This window comes from Rhineura floridana, chromosome 1 (genome assembly GCF_030035675.1).
Source record: "Rhineura floridana isolate rRhiFlo1 chromosome 1, rRhiFlo1.hap2, whole genome shotgun sequence".
Classification (NCBI taxonomy): Eukaryota; Metazoa; Chordata; class Lepidosauria; order Squamata; family Rhineuridae; genus Rhineura; species Rhineura floridana.
This window is the reverse complement of record NC_084480.1, coordinates 163,111,137-163,127,323: the sequence shown is the minus strand read 5'-3', so window position 1 is coordinate 163,127,323 and position 16,187 is coordinate 163,111,137. Positions and strand designations below refer to the sequence as shown.

Sequence of the window (16,187 nt, the reverse complement as noted above, 5' to 3'; positions counted from 1 at the left end):
CTATTAGAGAGGTTACCGAAATTAAAAATGAGATAACATTAGTCTGGCAGGATTTTGTTCTTCAGAAATCCATGTTGGCTCCTAGTAATCACTGCATTGTTTTCAAGGTGCTTACAGATTGACCCCTTTATAAACTGCTCCAGAATTTTCCCAGGGATTGATGTAAGGCAGGGCCGTAGTTCCTACATTCCTCCTTTTTGCCTCTTTTGAAGATAGGGACAACATTAGCCCTCAAGTCATCCAGCATTTCACCAGTCCTTCACAATTTTGCAAATATAATAGACAGTGGTTTTGAGGGTTCTTCAGCCAGTTCCTTCAATACTTTAGGATACAGTTTATCTGGTCCTGGACATTTGAACGTTCAGAGTGATTAGTTATTCCTTGACCATTTGTCTGTCAATCTCAAGCTGCAATCCTGCCCCTTCAACTTCATGTTTGCCAGGAGGGTCATAGACCCTCTTTTGGGAGTAGACTGAGCCAAAGTAGGAATTGAGCACTTCTGTATCTGTTATCCTTTTGCCATCCTCAGTGATGAGTTGAACCACCATTTCTTTTCTCTGTCTTTTACTATGGATGTACCTGAAGAAAGCTTTTTTGTTGCTTTTAGCATCTCTCACTAACCTCAGCTCATTCTCAACTCTAGCCTTCCTGACACCATCTCTGCAATTTCGTGCTACCTGCCTGTACTCTTCCTTTGTGGCCTGCCCTTCCTTCTGCTTCCTATATGTGTCCTTTTTTTTATTTCAGGTTATCTCTAAACTTTTTGTGAAGCCACAGGGGCTTCTTCTGCTGTCTTCCCCCTTTTATTCTTCTTGAAATTGTTTGCCATTGTGAGAATTTAGAATTTCCTTTTTTAGAAACTCCCACCCATCTTAGAATCCTTTTCTCATTTGGGTCGCTTGCCATGGAACCTTCCTTATCATTGTTCTGACTTTATTAAAACTGGCTTTCCTGAAGGCCAGGGTACATGTATGGCTACACTCGGCTTTTGCTTCCTTTAAAATCAAGAACTGAAATATAACATATATATTTCCCCAAAGTTTCCATAACTGCCACTTCATCCACCAAGTCATCTCTATTGGTTAGAATCTGCAGCCCAGTCACTCATGCTGGCCACAGCAAAAGGCACAGGTACGAAAATCTCTTTTGGGAGTGGGAAGGTGCTGGTCTGGCATCCACTGAATCCCGAGCTGGCCCCACTACCAATGTTAGGCTTAATGTGGACTCTAGGCTGGCACAGCAATTTGCCTGACCCCAACTTTCTGCCACTGCTGGCATGAACAGCAGGGTACTACCTTGCCATTCTGTTTACTCTCCCTGGCTATCGTTTGAACTCTACATATATTCAGTGTTTCTGACATGCTGACACCCAGTCCTAGCACCTTGAAAAGATTACATCAGTGAGAGCTGGAGGAGGCAACTACCCCGCCATCAAGAGCTGAATTCCCTTAGAGATCATCTGTCAGGAGTGGGCAGTGCCTAAAAAGGCAGTGGGTGAGACCAGAAGTTCCTCATACTCTTTCTCTCCCAGCCCTCTTTCCTGCTGGGCAACCCTTTCTCAGCTAGTTAACTCTTTCCACCCTTTACAGTATAGTTTTTGTTTTCCTAAGGTGTGTACAGTCCTAGACAAAACTTCCTGACATTGAGCAGAATTAAACCTTATGAGTGATTCCTGAATTTTTTCCCACTTGACAAAGATATTCTGAAGAGCTTGTTTGTAAGCAGTTGGCATAAGATGCATGAGTAGTGTAGTCAGGTAAGGTCAATTGCCACAGTTAACTGATGGTTTGACCTAAATAGACTAAACTATATTTATTTTAGAGCTCTCCATGTAGTGCAGAATAAAATTTGTTCTTGGGAAGAAATCAGTTATTAGCTTCAAAACATTTGTGGTTAGAATACCTCTGCAATGCACAAGTGGGCTGGCTCGGTTTGGGGTAGGTGTCCCTGATTTTTCTTTCTTTTATCTGGTAGAAGTGAGATCCACTAGGTCGTTTTTCTCTGAGTGTAAGATGTGAACCCTCTCTCTATGTGCCCCTCACCACCAGCTTTTATTTCCGTTGACCCAGCTCTGAAAGGCACCTTCTCTCTCACCTTGTTGGTGAACTCTGATCTGGCACCCACTGCCTGGCTTCTGCTATATGCTGTGTTTCCTGATGGAGAGGTGGCGGCTGACGTGGATGAGTTCACAATAGACAAGTGCTTCAAATATGAGGTTAGTGAGAGAGCAAATGGGGCAGAGTGAGACCTTACGTTTTGCAAATCTTTGGATCCTTTTCACTGTTTACACTAGGGATGGGATCCTTTAGCTGGTGCTGCTTTGAAAGCATTCTGTCAACCTAATAGGAAGTATTGTTACGAGTTCATTCTTTGTCTGCTTTCTGCTGCTTTTATCAGTCTGATTTTTCCCCTCTCAAAAATATTGGTATTTTAAAAGGAGATTGATAAATGAAAGCAAATACCAACATTTTCAAAGAAAATATTGATAAAAGAAAGGAAAGCTATTTCACTTCATCCTTTCCACTATGACTGAGCCTGGTCAGTTTTCACATTAGCAAGGAAGCAGAGACAGGCTCTTTTCCTTTTAGAAAGGAAAAGAGGGAAGTAACTTTCAGTGCCCCCCACCTCCTCCTAGAGTCAACGAAGTTGAGACCTGGCTTTTTTCTTTAATAATAATAATAATAATAATAATAATAATAATAATAATAATAATAATTTTATTTTTCAGCCGCCTATCTGTCCGGGCTAGGGACACTCTAGGCGACGAACAGCAAGAATAAGAACAATACATATAGATCAACATAATCAAATTTTAAGCTAAAAAACCATTCATTAATTCAGTTGTAACATAAATTAATCTGTCCCAATCTTGTAGGCCTGCCTGAACAGCCAGGTCTTCAAGGCTCGGCGATAGCTGGACAGGGATTATTGGAGTAGTGAGGAGTGCATAGCAAGAGAGAGAGAGAGAGCTGTATTGCTGTGCTGTGAGTAAAAACAGTAAAAGAACAATATATGTGAGGGAATATTCAAAGGGAAAAATGGTGTTGGGGAAAGCCATAGAAGTTTGACGCAAACAGGATCACTCTGCAAAGATGGAGAATATGTGGACCACTGAAAAATCCAGAGCTGAATCCAAATTCAGCTGAATCCTTGCCCATCCCTAGTTTACACTGTTCTCCTATTGCCATTGTAGTTTCTCTATCATTCTCCCATGAAGTGCTTGCTCATTGTTGTCCGCTATCCCACTCTCATTTGCCTCCTTCCACAGGTGACTTTGGGCTTTTCTGAGGAGGAGGAACTTCCAGGGTCAAATGTCAATCTGCAAATAGAAGCTTCCCCTGGTGCGCTGTGTTCTCTCCGTGCTGTGGACAAGAGTGTTGCCCTGAAGGAGAATGCAACCCTGACAGCAGAAAAAGTAAGGGGCTTCTTCCTTCTCAGTCAGGGCCAATAACTTCAAATAGAGTTCCCTTCCCTGTACCCTATTCATTTGGCTACATACAATGTTTTACTTTATTTTCTGGCTGATGGATGATTGGTTCCATTTTTCTGCTTCTGCCCTCTTCTGTCATGATCCCTGAAGCCCTTCTGCCTTTGTAGAGGTTTAACAATACTTCTGGCTTCCTTCCCTCCTCGGTTTCTCACCACAGCCTTTCTTGTTAGCCCCCCTCTCCCTCATTCTCTGTTAATTCTTTGTACTATACCTGAAATAGCACTAATTATGCCTTAGTATCAGGGAATGTATTGGGGAGGTAGAAGGAGGGATGGCCTCTGAAGAACAAGAAAAGAAGCTAAGGATCTGAGGCATTTTTCCGACTATTATTAAGGGTTTCATAAGTGCATCTACACTCAAATGGTATACTTGGTGAATGAATGCTCAGCCTCTAACATAATGTGGTAACATAATGTAGGTTAAATTTAAGATGCTACATATGGAATGGACATGGGGACAGGGTAGCTTGCCACTTGTTCTTTGTTTTAAGAAACTGTTCCTAAATATTGCAACTCCTCATATTACCAAATATGGAACTATTCCTTGAGATAAAGAGTGAGAAAGGCCAAGGGCAGGGAGGATGTTGTCTCTCTCATCGGACACTTGGCAATATTACAAGCCAGAGAAAACCTGGAGGAAATAAGTTTTTCTGAGACATTTTTTGGCATTGTGGAATAAGAGCTTTCTAAGCAATGAAGCCTTAAATGTATTGATATCTAAGGTATTACAAGACTTGTTTGCTATTTCCCCCCTCTAATGGGCTTTTCTGCAATGACCTTTGGAGATTTTCACAGATATATCCTCACAGTACTCCAGGTATCTGGAACAGGGCTGGCACCAGCCTGCTGCAGGCCTCCCCCCCGTGTGTGCATTCATGCACTCACTTAAATATATCCAGTTGTGCCACTTTGTACGTTAGTGCATATGCTTGCCATCACCCAAGATAATGACAGGCATGCATGCTAACGCTCAAGGTGAAGCAACTGGTCATATTTAAGCACCTGCCAGTGCTGTTGGCTGGGACAGTGGAGCTCCTGCTCTGCAATCTGCACCACCATCCAGTCACAGCCCCTGACTTGATGTTGGCGGGGATTGTGGAGCACAAAAATAATAATAATAATAATTTAATTTATGTGTCGCCTATCTGGCCAATGGCCACTCTAGGCAACGTACAAATCAGTTGCAGTAAATGCAGCACAATAAAATACACATAAAATACACTATAACAAGGAAACTATAAATAGGAATGATAACAGTTCAGAGTAATAGGCAATTAGTCCTGAAAATTAACCCTGCCCGGAAGTCCCGAAGGCCTGTCCAAAGAGCCAGGTTTTTAAGGCTTGGCGGAATGTAACCAGGGAAGGGGCATGGCGAAGATCGTACGGGAGGGAGTTCCAGAGAGTGGGGGCCGCCACTGAGAAGGCCCTCTCTCTAGTCCCCACCAACCTAGCTGTTTTCGTTGGTGGGACTGAGAGAAGGCCCTGAGTGGCTGATCTTGTCGGGCGGCATAATTGGTGGCGCTGGAGGTGCTCCATCAGGTAAACTGGTCTGAAACCATGTAGGGATTTAAAGGTTAGTACCAACACCTTGAATTGAGCCCGGAAAATAACTGGAAGCCAGTGTAGATCGAATAACACTGGAGTGATGTGTTCCCGGCGGCGACAATTTGTAAGTAGTCGAGCCGCAGCATTTTGTATAAGTTGTAATTTCCGGACCGTTTTCAAGGCTAACCCCACGTAGAGCGCATTGCAGTAGTCTAAACGAGAGGTGACCAGGGCATGTACTACCAGTGGGAGCTGATGAACAGGGAGGTAGGGTTGCAGCCTACGAATGAGGTGTAATTGATACCAGGCTGCCCGGCTCACTGCCGAAATCTGAGCCTCCATGGACAGCCTGGAATCAAGAATAACCCCAAGGCTGCGGACCTGGTCCTTTAGGGGCAATCTTACCCCATTGAACATCAGGTCAACATCTCCCAACCTTCCCTTGTCTCCCACAAGCAGCACCTCAGTCTTATCGGGATTCAACTTCAACCTGTTCCTTCCCATCCATCCACTCACGGATTCCAGGCACTTGGACATGGTCTCCACAGCCAACTCTGGAGAAGATTTAAACGAGAGATAGAGCTGAGTGTCATCCACATATATACAAGCTCCACCCTCCAAGCGGCCAATGGAAGGGGCCCTTGGGTAGCAGCAGGGACCCTCAGCCAGTGCCTGACCTGGCCACCTGCTGGCACTAGTCCTGATCTGGAAAGGTTTAATGAAGCCACATTGCAATAACTCCTACTGCACCTTTGTGGGTTGTTATTGATATTTTCCTTGCCTGATCTTCCTGCTTTTATCTTCCCATTGCCTCTAAGATATTTAAAACTTTTTTGCTAAGAATTGGCAAAAAACACCTATGGATTTTCCAAACTTGTTTGTATAACTTGGTTTCATTTGTGTTATCCTTGGGCTTCTGATTTCCATGTGAACTAGCAATCACAAACTGTTATTGCTATTATCTGTAGGAGTGGTTTGAATCCTGCAGAACCAGCTTGGCACTTTTTCCTCTTACCTTTTCTCCCCACTCCCCCAATCTTTAACTTTTCAAGGGGATGAATTCATGGGGAGGAATTTTTATCCTGCATTTACTGTCAGTGATCTGACAGTCATCATTCATGATTTTTGGACCCTAGTGCTGTGCCTACTTCACACCTTTACACTGTACTTGATTTGAAATGCCTTTTCCCCACACCTTCACCATTTTGTTTGGGGGGGGAGATATTTCTGATTGCCCTCCATTTTCTTCCTCCTTTTGGTGGGGGATGGGAGGTCCTTTTCATTGTGCCTGGTACTGTTGCACAGCAGTTCTCTGCAGCCAAAAATCACAAATGGAAAACCTTTCTGGAGCCACATATGTTGTGGACAGGAGTGTTCATTAATGCACAAGAGTACTTTAACACACATTGACTACCCAAGCCTTTTAGAGATCTTTCTGAAGGACTGATGAAAACTAAGTCCACATCAGTATCCTTTTCACTATAGTACACCATGGTCCCCATCCCACTCCAAGCCGACACCAAATGGCAAATGCTGTTCACACTTTCTACTGTCATGTTTTTATTATCATTAAATATTTTTTATTCAAATTTTCAAAAACAAAACAAAACAAAAATAATTAAACAATAAAATAAAATGTTGACTTCCGATTTGTCGCAGATCAGTTATAGGTCTACAATATATAACAAACCTGTCTCTTAAATTATATTACAAAATCACTTTCCTCCAGTAGTTATCTTAATTAATCATCAAATCTCATAAACATTACTTTATTCTTTCCACAAAAAGTCAAAGAGAGGTTTCAATTGCTTGAGAAATATATCTATCAATTTTTCTCCAAATAAACATGTCGATTAATCCATCTCATCAAATCTGTTAGGTCCAATAATTTCAATAGCCATTCTTCCATTATCAATGTTAATTCCATCTTCCATCTTCCATAATCCTGTTAAGTCCAGTAATTTCAGTAGCCATTCTTCCATTATCAATATCCCATAATAATCTTGCTGTCATAGCCATAGTCATATAATAAGAGTCTGATGGGAATTTCCTTTATCACAAATATTTCCTTGCCATCAATTCTGAATGTGTTGCTGAAATATTGTTGTAAAGTCATATCGCTGTTCTTCTTTTTTACTAAATGCACTGGCACATCTCTTGAGAGTTTTTCCATTGTCACATATCTGTAATTAATTCCATAGACTTTTTCTATGTCAAGCTCCATCACATCATTCCAGTCCAGAAATTTATCCAAGACATTGATAACTTTATCTCTAATATCTTCATTAATTTCTTCAGAGACAACGTTGAATTCCAAACAGTAAATTTTATCTCTAATATCCATAAACTCCAAGTCTTTTTCCAGTTCCACATTTGTTCCAATCTCCAGGGCTTGCATCTTCCCTTTAATTTTTCTTTTTTCATCTTCTAATGCTTGTCGAGTTGTATCTCTGATCTCATCAACCTCCTCTCTCACAAGATCCCCTATTTCTTTAAGCTCCTGCTTCATTTTGCCAAATTCAATTTTCATCTCCTGTCTACCCTGTCTCAGGGTTTGTTTCGTTATCACAATCTCATCCATTATTTTCTGAAACATAATTACTTCCAGGATCTCAGCCACTTTCTTGATTGCCATTCTTAAAACCACGAAGAAAAAAAACCCCACTTCTTATTCCAGCAACAATTGGGTTAATATTCCAAGCCTGATGACATCACAGTGTAGACAGCACAGCCTGCCTTATCTCTTATATGTTCAGGAATGCAAAACAAATTTAGTTCACAGCATCAAAACAGTTAGTGGCATCGTGAACAAGCAGATTCGTCAAAATGAAATAGACCAAAAAAAATAGTCCCAGACATATAATACTCCAAAGTTCATAAATCAGATTTATTTATTTTTTTTCTCCTCGGAATAGAAATTCCTCATCCATTTGTATCTTTAAAATGCACAATTCCAGGCCAGCTTTTTGCAATAATAACAAAGATAAGCTTTTTCAATTTCTTTCCTCCTTAATTTCGAGAATGAAAGAGAAGAGTTATAACTCACCCAGGGATTCTTTATAGCTAATTCATTGACAAATCTCTTTTTGCTGCAACAATTTAAACCAGATGATAAAAATAGAAAGAAGGATGCTTGCCTGTTAAAATCCGTTTTCCTTTAAAGAAAAGATAAACGTGTCGCTTAATCAGTTAGAGCTTGTTTGGAAGTCCGTCCTGCACTGCTGGCTGAACCTTCTCTCATAAACTAATGAAATCCAGTCCTCCCAACAAACACAGGCTTTTGTGGTTAATCTCTACGTTTCTCCCTGCCCGGGAGAAAGTCTTTACCAGTCAAAAAAAACATTCTGACTGATTTTAAAACTGAAAAAGCTTCCTCTGAGACGAGAGCTCGTCTCAAAGGCAGGCACAGGCGAAGTCACCCTTCCCGGAAGTCTACTGTCATGTTTTTATTAAGCATAAGACAGGTGTCTTCTTTAAGAATAATAACTTTATTTAATAGCATGGTTAGTATTGTGTACAGTTCAAACAGTATTAAAAGGGGGAAAGGCATGCCACATTCTATGTGCAGATGTCTCTTTGCACAGGTGTGCATGCATTTTCCTGAATAAAAACAACACGTGATCCTTCAGACACCTCCAACTTTCCACGCAATTACAACCAATTACATTGATGTCTAGTGCAAAGTGGTGTGACCAAGAAAGAATATATGGTACAAATGACTTAAGGTGACCTGTAATATACAGTGGTGTGTAGCATGGAAACATGTTATTAAGAAAGGAGATAACAGTGTTGTTTTCCATACAACGCAATCCCTGAGCAGCAATAGCGCAGCAATAGTATTTGTGAAGAGCACTGCTACAGCAATGCCTCTCAAACAAAAGGAACTTCAGTGTGGCTTGCAGCCAAATCTGTTATAAATCAGCTATATCAACACTGAATACAGTTGCATGATTCCTCATTTCCAACTCTTTGTTTCCAGGTGTTTGAAATTCATCAGGCTTATTGGGGTTATATAATTGGCGGAAGAGGATTTGCCTATCGCTTGGAAGACTTTGAACCATATCCTTGTCTTCCCCCTCTGGATTCCAGTAAAAAACAACAAGGGTCCTCGAGGGCAGCTCCTTGGTATCAGAGTGAAGCTGATGTTTATAGCCTGTTTAAGGTGAGTGGAATTTACCCCTGAGCTTGGCTTCTCTGAAACCTACCTTGCTCATTTTCATAAGGTACATTGTGTACCAGGGAGTTTGTTTCTGTTAAACATTTTGAGATTCATTAATAGATTTGTGGAATGCTTCACTATCATTCTTCAATACAGGGCCCTATGTATGCTTTGTTTTATGTATTTCTAGCTATTTGTAGTCTGCCTCTCCAACTACTGTATAAGAGTTTGCAAAACGACTTAATATAAATGAAACTTCTAAGCAGTAATATAATCACAGCACCAGCAGCAATAAAACAACAAAGCTGTACAGCATAAAAACAATTAACAGGCCACTCTCCCAAACACTTTGCAAAAGAGCAAGCACAGTTTGTTATGTAAACTGTTTAGTGAGGGGGCCAAGCAATCCCCCCTTGGGTGGTTGGTGCCAACAGTGGTGAGTTGAGGTGCCAACAGAGAAGGCCCTGAATGCTCAGGGGGAGGAGGAGCTTCCTTGGCTGTGTTATGGTGTCGGTGGGTGGCTGGGGAAAGATGCAGTTAACATCTGCATGCTATCGCCCTTTCTGGTCCATTCTCCACTCCATAACATTATTGGCCATTCTGCAGTCCATCCAAGCCTGGTCATTTAACAGAAAAAAAAGCAGCTATCTATTTTTTCATCCAAGTACATAACACAAAGCTGTCTGCGCCCAGCAGACTTCCAGATGCAGCATCAACCTGGACACAGTGGTCAAGGACGAAGGGTAACTGTTGTCCATAAAGATTTCCAACTTCCTTTCCAGATATCGCAGTCAGCAGTCTGCCAATTTTGAACATCTGTATCAAGGCTGCATGGGGTAGTGGTTGTTTTATTATGTTGTCTATGGTGTGATATATTTTGTTTCTTTAACAATATTGATAAGTCACCTGGAGACCTTTGGATAATAAGCAACTAATAAATCTAACAACAACAACACAACACAACAACAACAACACAACAACAACACAACAACAACAATACAACACAACCACAAAAAACACAACAACAACACAACAACATAACCACCACCACCACCACCACAACACAATAACACCACCACCACCACAAAGCTGGATTAAGGAAGTTGAGGGCCCTTGTCCAGTTCCCATAATAGGGCCTCCTTCATCAAAAAAAAGGAACACATGGAATAAGGTACCAGAAAATTAGGGCTGTGCACAGCCCTCCCTACCCACCTTATGTCCCCGATCTGTGGTTCCCAATGAGGGCCAATCCACCCTGCCCCAAAGATGAGACCACTCACTCCGCCTCGGATCCTTCCCCAAAGTTATTCAGGGGACAGGGCTAAGGGTTGTTTAAAATTAAAAATATGGTCAAGGGGGAAGAAGGAGACGCTATGTCTCCTCCCCTGCAACTGAGAGCAGTGCATGCAACCGTACTACTCATCAGCTGATCAACAAGAGAATTCCTCCTGCGGGGTGCTGCTCCTTTACAAGAGGCTTCCCTGCATTCAGGGTGGATGCTAGCTAAGGGGATTTGGCACTCAGGGCTTAGGGAGGCATGGCAGAATGGAGAAAAGGTCTGGTGGGCAAGGGACCTTCCTTCTCCCAGAAAGAGGTCCTTCCTTTCCCCATTTTCTCTCTTCCTTCCCGTGCATGCCTGCCTCTTTTTTTCCTGCCCTATGCCCCGCCTCCTGATAGCCCCAGATCACTCTGGGCTGCCATACCCAACCCATAGTGATCTGCGGCTATCTTAACCCAACTTGGCCGAGGCCCAAATACCTCTGAAGATAGGGTTGCCATATTCCAGTCCTACAAAACTGGACAAACTTGCATATTATGTGAATCATTTGCTTATTATACAAATTAAGCATATTAATGGTTGTATTGTCTAGTTGTTTCGTTTTTGTGCCTAACAATTACCACCAAAAACTAGGGGAGGATGTGAAGCATCTTTTTTTGTTTTAACTTACATTTTCAGCCTTAAATGCCTAGACTTCAGTTTCCAACACTTTGGAATATTTATTTATTTATTTATTTAGAGGATTTATATCCTGCTCTCAGGGTAGCTTACAAAAACAATAAAAATACACAATGTCAGTTAAAAGCAATATTGTGACTGAGAGGTTGTCTTAACCAGGGCTGTGGAGTCGGTATGCCAAACCTTCGACTCCAACTCCGACTCCTCTATTTTTCTACTGTCCGACTCTGACTCCGACTCCACCCAAAATTGCTTCCAACGCCACAGCCCTGGAAAGGGCTGTGAATGTCTTTTTAAATTGGAAGCTGTCATAGGAGCATTTTTATCACTGCCTGAATATGCGCTGATCTTGGTATCACAGCATTTGTCTTCATCTGGGTCCTGTGTCATACACTGACACACAAAATGTTTTCCATCTTGAGTTATGGTGAAATGCTCAACTACAGCTGACTTCATGGGAAGCTTCTTTGACATTTTGAATTTATATTTTAAAAAATTTGTCAATCAAAATTTATTTTGAAGCTGGAGTCGGAGTCGGTACATTTTTACCGACTCTGACTCTGACTCCGACTCCACCCAAAATTGCTTCCAACTCTGACTCCGACTCCGAGACTCCGACTCTGACTCCACAGCCTTGGTCTTAACTACAATTAGGAAATATGAAATGAATGCTACAACCTGTAACACAGATAGAAATCAAGATTTCAATATTATCAGTTCAGTCAATACAGTAGGGCCCTGCTTTACGGCGTTCCGCTTTAAGGCATTCCGCTGATGCGGCGGCTTTCATATCCATTTTAACAGGGCTTTTTTCCCTTTTGCGCCGTTTTTGCATCATTTTTGCACGACGCGGCCCATTCAACTCAATGAGGTTCCGCTTTACGGCGGGGGTCCAGAATGGAACCCGCCATATAAGCGGGCCCTACTGTAATCTTATCTAATTAGCTTCAAAGCAAGCAGTGCTGTCATAGAATCCTTTCCAACACCAGACTATACTCCTGCATGAGTTTGAAGTACAGTAGGGCCCCACTCATATGGCAGGTTAGGTTCCAGACCTCTGCTGGAAAGCGAAAACCGCCAAAAAGTGGATCAGCTGTAGCGTGGGGGTCTGGAACCTAACCCGCTGATTGCACCAGAGGAGGAGAAGATCAGATCTTCCCCTCCGCGGGCGCGATCAGGTTGAGCAGGAGTCTGATCGCACCAGAAGAGGAGAAGATCAGCTGCAGCACGCTACAGCGGATCTTCCCCTCCTCCGGTGTGATCAGCTGGAGTATGGGGAGCTCCAGGCCCCCCTCCAGCTGATCGCCCTGCTGGCGCTGTATGAATGGAACGCCAAAAAGCAGGGCGCCGAGAAGAGGGGCCCTACTGTACCTGAAGTAACACCCAAGCTTATCCTTACACTGAGCAGTAAATTGAAGATCAGCAAGTAAATAGGAATGATGTATCCTATCTTTAGAGTATTTGATATGCTACTAGAAAGAACAGAACCTTGTTGTGCAGCAAGGTTTGCCTGAACTTCAGAGTATTTTGGGCATACAATGTACATGGAGTCCTTCCAGAAATAATAGTAGTAAAATATTTATATACTGCTTTTCAACTAAAGTTCCCAAGTGGTTTACTTAGCAAAATATATAATGTTTGAAATTTGGCTGTATAAAAGAAGATGGCTACAAACAAATCATTGTCATTTCAAATTTTAAATAAAGGAAATTCTCCCCAGACCTTGCAAAAACAAGATTTGGGCTTTGAATATGTGACATAGTAATAAAGAAAATGGATCCTCTAAATATGTGCTGAGTGCATTCTACAGCATTAAATTCTAAGCTTGCCTCTATTAATCTGGCATTAGGAATAAGGGATTTCAGCCACTGCCACGGGGCAGACATGTAGCACTAAGAGTAAAATATATCACGTAGTAAGCAAATAACTTTTACCAAGCTGGTGAGTGTGGGTTGGATTGTTCCATTCCTATTGGTCTTAACGGGGAGAAAGTTTGCACCCCCACTGCACTGAATATATAAAGAGTCTGTGTGTATGTATGTATGTATGTACATATGTATCACTTGCTGGATCGTCACCTTGTAGTGGTGGGTGGGCTTACGTGTTCCAATGAACCCTGTGAGAGATGCCATAGGGAGTCATGTACTTCCAGCAGGGTCACCCATGGCGGTAAGGTCAAGGGAGAGGAACCAGACAAAGAACGATCCAAGAATGTCCTCAATTGCAGAACAGGTGGAGGATAACAATGTGTATGTTACAATGGCTGTGAAGGCAGATGAAGGCTGCAGCAGATAAAAGACTTCCAATCATTGTGGTATCCATGTCATTGGATCAAAGCCTTTTTCTAAGACATATCTACCTATGGAACTCCTTGAAAACATCAAGGAACACTGGATTAAACTGAGGACTTGCATTATTACAGCATGTGAACAAACAATTGGATACCAAACTAAGAAACATCAGGATTGGTTTGATGAGAATGATACTGAGATTGAATGTATCATCGACAAGAAAAGGAAAGCCTTCTGAATATGGCAGAATGACATTGGCTAAGAAGAAAATCTATGCCAGTGCAAAGGCTGAGGTCCAGTGAAGAACTAGAGAACTTAAGAATTCCTGGTGGATAAAGAAAGCTCAAGAAATCCTGCATTTTGCAGATGCTCATGATATACAGGGCTTTTTTAATGCCACAAAGGCCATCTATGGACCAACAAATTATGGTACAAATCCCTTATGTTCAATGGATGGTACCAAACTTCTTAAGGATATTGCACTGCGTTGGAAAGAGCATTACCACGACCTCCTTAATCGTAACTCTATTGTGGCTGATGAAGTCTCGCAAATTCTACAACAAACTAGAGACAAGCTTGCAGTATCCCCTAATTTGGATGAAGTCAGTAAAGCCATCAATCAAATGAAGAACAACAAAGCTAGCGGACATGATGGAATTCCTGCTGAAGTCTTTAAAGAAGGTGGGCCTGAACTTACACAACAACTTCATAAGCTCATCGAAAAGATCTGGATAAGGGAGGAGATCCTGGATGACTTTAGGGACACCATAATTACCACTCTTTTTAAGAAAGGCGATAGAACAGATTGTGGGAGCTATCGAGGCATCTCCCTCCTTGCTACCATAGGTAAAATCCTTGCAAGGATCCTTGCAAATCGCCTCCTACCTATCTCAGAAGATATCCTCCCCAAATCCCAAAATGGTTTCCACCTTCCAGGGGGACAGTGGACATTATCTTCACTGCACAACAGCTTCAAGAAAAATGCTGGGAGCAAAACGAACCTTTATATATGGTGTTTATTGATCTGACTAAGTGCCCTGCCTGAAGTCGAGGAACAGAGGCTCACTCGGTTCTGTGAGTTTTTCTCTTTTTATTAAAGTAACAGTTATATCAAAAGCGTTATGACTCATCCACCTAACTATGCTTTCTAGAAACTTTGCCCTGACTAACTCTGGCTAAACATGACTCTGCAGCACTCCGATGTTGACGCAGCAAAGAAACACCCCCCGCGCCTCCTTAAGAAGCCTGGGTTTTCGCGTGAAGTTGTTGGCTTCTCCTTAACGACACTTGAATTTCCCTCTTCTGCCACTGGTGCGAATGGGGTGAAGGGGGCTGGCTCTCAGCTTCTCTCTCCGAGAGTTGTGGGTGGTTAGCCTGCTCGACCGTGGGAACCTGTGGGTGCCTGGCTGGGAAATGTTAGGTGTAGCAGGGGGCATCTGAACCGTGGGAGCAGGGATGGGGGTTGTATGTAACAGATCAGTCTCCACGGGACGGTCTCCAACAGTTCTTGTTGTTTTTCAGTGGGGTGGGCAGATGTGGGGGCAGTCGAGGTGTCAGTGATTGGGATGTGCGTGCTCTGAGAACTTTCCCCACTGCTTGTCCCCTCCCCCTGCTCATCCTCCCAGTCCTCAATGTCAGAGCCTGGTGCCTTGAGGCCTCCCCTCCCCACCTGGGTCACCACCTCATCCCCCCCATGCCGAATCTTCCCCCACTCCAGTGGCTTTGGCTTGTCAGGGTTAGCATCATGAAACTTTCTCACCAAGTCCGGTGCGTGAACGTTGGTTGCTGCCTCTCAAGATCTTTCCTCTGGGCCAAAACGCCTCCAATGGATCAAGTATTGCAGCTTTCCCCGGCGCCGATGAGCAGGGCCGGTTCTAAAGGGTGGCCAGGTAGGGCACTGGCTCAAGGGCCCCGGAGCTACAGGAGCCCCTGAGGGGCCCTCCACTCCCCTTCTAAGATCTGCGGCACCACCTGTGGATCGCAGGGCAGGAGCTTCCGCCTGCCCGCCATTCCCTTGCCCCACCTACCTTTCTCCTGCCTTTTAGCATTACCCTTAATGAAGATGGCGGCCGTGGCTTCCCTAAGGCACTGAAGCCATTGCTGCCATCTTAGTTGATGGCAGAGATGTGAGCGCGTACCATGCACGTGTGCCCTCAACAAAGATGGTGGCGGAGGCTTCATCCCCTTATTATTATTATTTATTATTATTATTTATTAAATTTATATACCGCCTGACTAGCAATAGCTCTCTGGGCGGGGAACATAAATTAGCATAAAAATACAATGAATAACAAAATAATACTAAAATACAATCAACAATCCAATACAATAAACATTTTTAAAAGTAAATCAATGTAACTTAAAATGCTTCAGAGAATAGGAAGGTTTTGACCTGGCGCCGGAAGGAGAGCAGAGTCGGCACCAGGTGTACTTCCTCGGGGAGACTGTTCCATAGTTCGGGGGCCACCACTGAGAAGGCCCTAGATCTTGTCATCACCCTCCGGGCCTCCCTGTGAGTTGGAACCTGGAGGAGGGCCTTCGTAGCAGAACGTAGTGCACGGGCCGGTTCATATCGGAAGAGGCGTTCCTCAAGGTATCGTGGTCCCGCACCGTATAAGGCTTTATAGGTTAATACCAACACTTTGAATCTAGCCTGGAAACATATTGGCAACCAGTGCAAGCTGGCCAGAACAGGTGTTATATGCTCAGACCGCTTGGTCCTTGTCAGCAATCTGGCCGCCGCATT

At 43.1% G+C, this 16,187-nt stretch overlaps 1 protein-coding gene across 5 annotated transcripts in view; it reads left to right on the top strand.

Moving 5' to 3' along the window:
* Positions 1-16,187, top strand: part of LOC133363794 (alpha-2-macroglobulin-like protein 1) — a 178,864-nt gene that overhangs the window by 79,945 nt on the left and 82,732 nt on the right. For all 5 annotated transcript variants that reach the window (XM_061583281.1, XM_061583270.1, XM_061583261.1 and 2 more), the window contains exons 15-17: positions 2,070-2,215; positions 3,269-3,415; positions 9,014-9,196. In XM_061583281.1, coding sequence (XP_061439265.1) covers positions 2,070-2,215; positions 3,269-3,415; positions 9,014-9,196 — 476 coding nt within the window. The remainder of the gene's footprint in view (positions 1-2,069; positions 2,216-3,268; positions 3,416-9,013; positions 9,197-16,187) is intronic.